Consider the following 8,550-nt stretch of genomic DNA (forward strand, 5'->3'; position numbering starts at 1 on the left):
TTTAGTCAAAAATGAAATCTTGAAGCCCATTAACAAGTAATAATTATTATTATTTAAAATAATTTAACACGAAGTGGTACATCTTTATTCTCTTCACAGCAAAAGTTCTATACACTAAATTAATACCATTTAACTTAAGCATTTCATTTTTTTCAGTTATAATTACTCTTCAAAACATAATACAATGATCCAATCTACATATTGAATGATATATTTATCAGTAATATATGCTGTATATTATATTAATTATTAAGGAAGTGCTGATCACATTTCTATCTGGATTTATATATATATATATATATATATATATATATATATATATATATATATATATATATATATATATATATATATATATATAGAAAGAGAGAGAATCTGTATAGTTGCTGCCGCTATGTCTATCCATCCATCCACCTACCCAACCAATCATTATACAATCTACTTGGTTTAAATTCATTACATTTATACTTATCTTAAATTTTAATGAATTTTAATCGACGTATAAATTCGAGTACATGGACAATATTGTACAGCAAGCGAAACAATACTACTACTAATACTACTACTACTACTACTACTACTACTACTACTACTACTGCTCTACTACTACTACTACTGCTGCTGCTACTGCTGCTGCTGCTACTGCTACTACTACTACTGCTACTACTGCTACTGCTGCTGCTGCTGCTGCTGCTGCTGCTGCTACTACTACTACTACTACTGCTGCTGCTGCTGCTGCTGCTGCTGCTGCTGCTGCTGCTGCTGCTGCTGCTGCTGCTGCTGCTACTGCTGCTGCTGCTGCTGCTGCTGCTGCTGCTGCTGCTGCTGCTGCTGCTGCTGCTGCTGCTGCTGCTGCTACTACTGCTGCTGCTGCTGCTGCTGCTGCTGCTGCTGCTGCTGCTGCTGCTGCTGCTGCTGCTGCTGCTGCTGCTGCTACTGCTGCTGCTGCTGCTGCTGCTGCTGCTGCTGCTGCTGCTGCTGCTGCTGCTGCTGCTGCTGCTGCTGCTGCTGCTGCTGCTGCTGCTGCTGCTGCTGCTGCTGCTGCTGCTGCTGCTGCTGCTGCTGCTGCTGCTGCTGCTGCTGCTGCTGCTGCTGCTGCTGCTGCTGCTGCTGCTGCTGCTGCTGCTGCTGCTGCTGCTGCTGCTGCTGCTGCTGCTGCTGCTGCTGCTGCTGCTGCTGCTGCTGCTGCTGCTGCTGCTGCTGCTGCTGCTGCTGCTGCTGCTGCTGCTGCTGCTGCTGCTGCTGCTGCTGCTGCTGCTGCTGCTGCTGCTGCTGCTGCTGCTGCTGCTGCTGCTGCTGCTGCTGCTGCTGCTGCTGCTGCTGCTGCTGCTGCTGCTGCTGCTGCTGCTGCTGCTGCTGCTGCTGCTGCTGCTGCTGCTGCTGCTGCTGCTGCTGCTGCTGCTGCTGCTGCTGCTGCTGCTGCTGCTGCTGCTGCTGCTGCTGCTGCTGCTGCTGCTGCTGCTGCTGCTGCTGCTGCTGCTGCTGCTGCTGCTGCTGCTGCTGCTGCTGCTGCTGCTGCTGCTGCTGCTGCTGCTGCTGCTGCTGCTGCTGCTGCTGCTGCTGCTGCTGCTGCTGCTGCTGCTGCTGCTGCTGCTGCTGCTGCTGCTGCTGCTGCTGCTGCTGCTGCTGCTGCTGCTGCTGCTGCTGCTGCTGCTGCTGCTGCTGCTGCTGCTGCTGCTGCTGCTGCTGCTGCTGCTGCTGCTGCTGCTGCTGCTGCTGCTGCTGCTGCTGCTGCTGCTGCTGCTGCTGCTGCTGCTGCTGCTGCTGCTGCTGCTGCTGCTGCTGCTGCTGCTGCTGCTGCTGCTGCTGCTGCTGCTGCTGCTGCTGCTGCTGCTGCTGCTGCTGCTGCTGCTGCTGCTGCTGCTGCTGCTGCTGCTGCTGCTGCTGCTGCTGCTGCTGCTGCTGCTGCTGCTGCTGCTGCTGCTGCTGCTGCTGCTGCTGCTGCTGCTGCTGCTGCTGCTGCTGCTGCTGCTGCTGCTGCTGCTGCTGCTGCTGCTGCTGCTGCTGCTGCTGCTGCTGCTGCTGCTGCTGCTGCTGCTGCTGCTGCTGCTGCTGCTGCTGCTGCTGCTGCTGCTGCTGCTGCTGCTGCTGCTGCTGCTACTGCTGCTGCTGCTGCTGCTGCTGCTGCTGCTGCTGCTGCTGCTGCTGCTGCTGCTGCTGCTGCTGCTGCTGCTGCTGCTGCTGCTGCTGCTGCTGCTGCTGCTGCTGCTGCTGCTGCTGCTGCTGCTGCTGCTGCTGCTGCTGCTGCTGCTGCTGCTGCTGCTGCTGCTGCTGCTGCTGCTGCTGCTGCTGCTGCTGCTGCTGCTGCTGCTGCTGCTGCTGCTGCTGCTGCTGCTGCTGCTGCTGCTGCTGCTGCTGCTGCTGCTGCTGCTGCTGCTGCTGCTGCTGCTGCTGCTGCTGCTGCTGCTGCTGCTGCTGCTGCTGCTGCTGCTGCTGCTGCTGCTGCTGCTGCTGCTGCTGCTGCTGCTGCTGCTGCTGCTGCTGCTGCTGCTGCTGCTGCTGCTGCTGCTGCTGCTGCTGCTGCTGCTGCTGCTGCTGCTGCTGCTGCTGCTGCTGCTGCTGCTGCTGCTGCTGCTGCTGCTGCTGCTGCTGCTGCTGCTGCTGCTGCTGCTGCTGCTGCTGCTGCTGCTGCTGCTGCTGCTGCTGCTGCTGCTGCTGCTGCTGCTGCTGCTGCTGCTGCTGCTGCTGCTGCTGCTGCTGCTGCTGCTGCTGCTGCTGCTGCTGCTGCTGCTGCTGCTGCTGCTGCTGCTGCTGCTGCTGCTGCTGCTGCTGCTGCTGCTGCTGCTGCTGCTGCTGCTGCTGCTGCTGCTGCTGCTGCTGCTGCTGCTGCTGCTGCTGCTGCTGCTGCTGCTGCTGCTGCTGCTGCTGCTGCTGCTGCTGCTGCTGCTGCTGCTGCTGCTGCTGCTGCTGCTGCTGCTGCTGCTGCTGCTGCTGCTGCTGCTGCTGCTGCTGCTGCTGCTGCTGCTGCTGCTGCTGCTGCTGCTGCTGCTGCTGCTGCTGCTGCTGCTGCTGCTGCTGCTGCTGCTGCTGCTGCTGCTGCTGCTGCTGCTGCTGCTGCTGCTGCTGCTGCTGCTGCTGCTGCTGCTGCTGCTGCTGCTGCTGCTGCTGCTGCTGCTGCTGCTGCTGCTGCTGCTGCTGCTGCTGCTGCTGCTGCTGCTGCTGCTGCTGCTGCTGCTGCTGCTGCTGCTGCTGCTGCTGCTGCTGCTGCTGCTGCTGCTGCTGCTGCTGCTGCTGCTGCTGCTGCTGCTGCTGCTGCTGCTGCTGCTGCTGCTGCTGCTGCTGCTGCTGCTGCTGCTGCTGCTGCTGCTGCTGCTGCTGCTGCTGCTGCTGCTGCTGCTGCTGCTGCTGCTGCTGCTGCTGCTGCTGCTGCTGCTGCTGCTGCTGCTGCTGCTGCTGCTGCTGCTGCTGCTGCTGCTGCTGCTGCTGCTGCTGCTGCTGCTGCTGCTGCTGCTGCTGCTGCTGCTGCTGCTGCTGCTGCTGCTGCTGCTGCTGCTGCTGCTGCTGCTGCTGCTGCTGCTGCTGCTGCTGCTGCTGCTGCTGCTACTACTACTACTACTACTACTACTACTACTACTGCTCTCTACTACTACTACTACTACTACTACTGCTACTACTACTACTACTACTCCTACTGCTACTACTACTACTACTACTACTACTACTCTACTACTACTGCTGCTGCTGCTACTACTACTGCTACTACTCTACTCACTGCTGCTCTCTCTCTACTACTACTACTACTACTACTACTACTACTACTACTACTACTACTACTACTACTACTACTACTACTACTACTACTACTACTACTACTACTACTACTACTACTACTACTACTATTACTGCTATAATAATAATAATTACTATTAGCTCATTATTGTCATAATCTTTGTCATCATTTTTGTACATACTACTATTTATAAACTTCCTATTCATTTTAAAAAGGGATATTATTTTAGTCGGATGATTTATTTTAAACAATACACATGAATAGTAAACAAAATATAGTTTATATGAATTCCTTTTTTCTTTTTCGTTGTTGCTGTTCTTGTTGAAAAATTTGGTTTTATAAATTCACTATTCAATTACTTTCCATCTAGAAACAATAATAGTTATAATTATTTTAAATTAATGTACATGTTTTATATCACATGGGTGAACATTGGAAAAACAAACAGAAGCGAATGTGAACATATTGTAAAAATGTTACATTGGTTAAATGTTTCCATATTGCATAATATAAAAAGTCTAGAAGAAAAACATTCGAAAAACACATAGAGACAAGCTTTTTTGAAAGGATATTCGGTGAGATTATAATTTATGGACGAACCAATCAGATTTACGACAACCAGCTTTGGATTTTGGCGCGAAATCCTATATATGCATTTCAATAAATAACGTTTTGACATTTTAGCTGATGTTAGTTCGTCATAAAAACCTATTCTTAACCTTCAGCTGTAAATCACAATCCTTATCTTTCATACAGGTTTAAAACCCTCATTTAGCCTTAATCAGTAGGTGGACTTCCTCAAGGCCACTTTAGCGTCGCTCAAAGGTCGTCCATAATTTATAATGTCACCGAATTATCTTCTAAACTTCTTGGTGAGACTGTAAAATGAGGATGATCTTTGGGCGACGCTTAAGTGACCTTGAGAATCTCCACCTATTTACTAGGGTTAAGTGACGTTTATAGATCAATATGAGGAGTTAGAATTATGATTTGCAGTTGATGGTTAGGGTTAGGATTAGATTTAGGGTTTTCATCACGAACTGAAATCAGCTATAATAACATAACACTATTTAGACATGTGGATGAGTGAATTTCGCGCTGAAATTTAAGACCTGCTATCCTAAATTTGATTGGTTCGTCCATAAATTATAGTCTTATCTAAAGCTTTTACCCACTTAGATTTTTGATTGGATTATTATGAGTTTATTTCAAAAAATAATAATTCAGTATTTAGTGGATGAATGGATGATGAATGTGTCGCTCAATTTTGCGAATTAGTTGGGGTTAGGCATTAACACCATTGGATGCCGGCTCAGTAGTCTAGATGTGAAGCGTTTGCGCACGAGACCGACAGGTCCTGGGTTCGAATCTCGCGAGGCGGGATCATGGATGTGCACTGCTGATGAGCCCTACAATAGGACAAAAGGGCCGTCCAGTGCCTTCAGGTTTTCCATGGTGATCTAGTTTCAATTGACTCATGATCTCAACTATTAAAATTCAGTATTTCACGAAAAAATGATTACACTGCGTTTGTAATAATGTTTCAATTTGTGGTTTTAAGCTGTTTGCCTCTAGCAAAAACTTTAAAAATAGAGTCAATACATTTTACTATCTACGTTTTATTCAAATTTATCAAAGAAACAGGTAGTACGAAGCGAAATGAAGTTATCGTAAGCTAAGATGAAGTTTGATATTCATGTAATTTTAATTCATGAAGATTCAAATATCAAGATAATAACAGTTAACAATGGGATACTAAAAATGCCGATTTGAATAAGTGAAATATCATTTAAATCTTGAAATAGACTTGAAACAACGGACTCTGACAGTTATCTTCAAATGACTGGGCAAACTAAATTAAATAATTATAAAGTCAAGAAAAAGATTTATCATTATTAGGCAAAGTCCAAGTGAAAATTACTCGATTCCATAATTCGAAACTATCAGTGCCCATAATTTCGAAGAAAATGCTCTATATGGACATTGATTTCAACAGAGACAAAGTTTCATACTATTTGAAGACAACGATTTTTAATTTGCATAAACAGATTACTCTTCATTGTCGTTGTTAATGCTAGTGACCTGCAGTTGAATAATGTTCATCAATTACTTAAAGGACAAACTTTCACATATGATCACTTTCACATGAATTTATCAATTCACCTATTCCTGTCAAATTATATATAAAAGTTATTAGATGTATACTTTATTTAAAAGGGTTCGAGAACATTATCTGGTGTAGTTGGAAAAAGGTGGAGATGACTTTATGAGGAGCTTTCTAGTTGTATACCGAACGTACTCCATGTTCAAAGATAAACAAAAGTCTACTAAATAACAGTGAGCTTCGTTTTATTAGCATTGTTAAAGCCTTTGCTTGTTGGTATTAAATTATCCCTCTTTTAAACGACTATCCCTTACTTAAGGGTTTATTTCAGAAAATTTAACAATGATGGTGACAAAAAATGTGACCATCAACGAAGTGATTTAATATTTCGTTTAATTTTAAATAAATTCAGCGCGCGAAAGAGAGTAAGCGTGCGCGCATAAGACCGAAGGTCCTGGGTTCGACTTCCCCATGTGCGATCGTGAGTGTGTACTGCTGAGGAGCCTCATACTATGACAAAATGGTAATCAGATGTTTCCAGCTTTTCGATGGCGGCCTGGCTAAGATCAGTTTGCGATTAAAACTGAAAATTATTAAAATTAGTCGAATCTTACTCTACAATATGGATTTTACTTATGGTTACTTTATATACCCAGATAAGTGCACAAAAAAGAAATAAGAAATTCCTTGATTTTCTCATTTCTTATAATGGTATCTTCTGTTAAGCTATGATAATGAAGACAGTATGAGACACACATTAACTGTGATATTTCACAATAATCGTCCTCAATCATAAATTAACTGATTAGAAATCCAAAGCACTGAAATTATCTACTGTGATTGTTAGATAAGTGATAACAATACTAACATTCATTTCAGTAGATACATTTTGTCATTTTATTCTCTAATCATTTTCTAGATCAATATTAAACTATCTTGATGGTTCAACAATAGTCGAGTAGATATTCACTTCATAAGGTTTAAAGGGAAATTAGAGATTAGCTAACACTATTTTGTTGTTGTTATCAGTAATTATGAATCTGATGCAATTCTACTACTGATTAGTTTCATAACTAGCAAACTGTAAATTAAAAACGAAGGTAGGAAGTTTTCCTCTCAACTTCAATATCATTAGCCTCTACTTCTAGGTAGTTACTCACATAAGGCGATGGATGATAGGCTAGCAGTGTCTTGAAATATCCGAAGCGACATATCTAGACCCATGGATACCAACTCAGTGGTCTGAAGGCTAAGAATTCTCTAAGTCTGGTAGTCTTGTGCTCGGATCTTGGTGTGGCCTGAAGTTTCCGATTTTGAAGAGTTTCATATTGTGGAGAAATATATGCTTCTTGATGTTGAGTGTTAATTTAGTTAATACCACTTCATGATTCAAACTACAAAATTTAAAGATCTTCATAAATCGCCCATATCATCAATAAAATAAATGCTTCGTAGATACGGTTAGTATCAATTGTTTAATAAACCCTATCCATAAATGCTAAACGATGAATCAGACGTCTTGGTTAGGAAACACATCTATGTCCACGAATGTCATTGAAGTAACTCGTTAATCAAGTGTAAGCTTAGGTATTGAGCTATAAGCTACTTTCCGTTCTTGTTCGTTAATTTCACTGAACACAATTCAAAACTATTCCTGGTCAATAGCTTTTCAATGTCTTATTGTCAGTTCCAGTTTATTGCGAAGGTAACAAAAAGGTTTTAAAAACTGATTTCTCATATTTTTTTAAGAAACTGCTATTATTCCCATAGCATCGGGCCCTGAACAAGAATAAACTGTCTAGTGCTTAAATATGGAAGCATATTTGTAGATATATCTGAATGACATTCTAATAATCTTTCTCGAACTCTAAGATTTATATATATATACAAAACAATTGCTTGATCAATGCCGGATCTAATTGTTTAATGTGACATTGTTTATTTATTCAAAAGGGGATTAGAGAAAAAAATGGAGAGAGAATTTTCTATTTACCTTAATAAAATACAAGACAAACCCAGATAATACTACTTAACTATTGATTTTCTCTGTGAAACGAATTATGTTTATTGTGGGTGAATTTTCCCAATAATATCATAGAAAGTATTTATTTATCGGTTATAAGGAAATTTAACAGTTACGTTTTTATCACGGGTTAACACTAATGTATATTAGTATATGAGGATTTGTGTAGATTGTAGAGTTTTCATTCTTTAAGTCACAAACTGATTTTAGTTAGATAACTGTTATAAACCAGGAAGCACTGAATAGCTCTTTCATCGTATTATGGGACTACTAAATAGTAACCATCCATGACTTTACTACAAAAGGTCAAACTCAGAAGTTTCAGTCTGACACGTGTGTGCTTAACCTTTAGACCACTGGGTTGTAAATTAACAACTAATTGATACCGGTTAAGCGGTCTTGCATTAAAACGAATTTATAACTAGTCAAGGAAATATTTGTGAATACAGTGGTTAATGAGTGAACTGGAGTCTGTAGTTACAGCTTGCATGATATAATGACAATTCGGTGAAGGAGTTGTAGAACTGTAACTTCAATGTAACTGGATCTGTAATCGATTTTGTGAAAGTCATTCTGTCTAGCTACTTGAGGGGTGATTAAAGTAAAACAGAATTTCTATACTGGTTTATCTAGTTGATATTTGTTATTAAGTGAACATAAACGATGCACGTCAAATCACACAAAGAAACCCAC

At 43.5% G+C, this 8,550-nt stretch overlaps 1 protein-coding gene across 1 annotated transcript in view; it reads right to left on the reverse strand.

The window, feature by feature from the left end:
- Positions 1-4,096, reverse strand: part of CACNA1A (Voltage-dependent P/Q-type calcium channel subunit alpha-1A) — a gene marked incomplete at its 5' end in the record, with an annotated part of 160,488 nt that extends 156,392 nt beyond the window's left edge. Inside the window, 2 exons of the mRNA XM_051219135.1 lie at positions 938-3,540; positions 4,090-4,096. Coding sequence (XP_051067429.1) covers positions 938-3,540; positions 4,090-4,096 — 2,610 coding nt within the window. The remainder of the gene's footprint in view (positions 1-937; positions 3,541-4,089) is intronic.
- Positions 4,097-8,550: the final 4,454 nt, after the last annotated feature.

Source organism: Schistosoma haematobium, chromosome 2 (genome assembly GCF_000699445.3).
Source record: "Schistosoma haematobium chromosome 2, whole genome shotgun sequence".
Classification (NCBI taxonomy): Eukaryota; Metazoa; Platyhelminthes; class Trematoda; order Strigeidida; family Schistosomatidae; genus Schistosoma; species Schistosoma haematobium.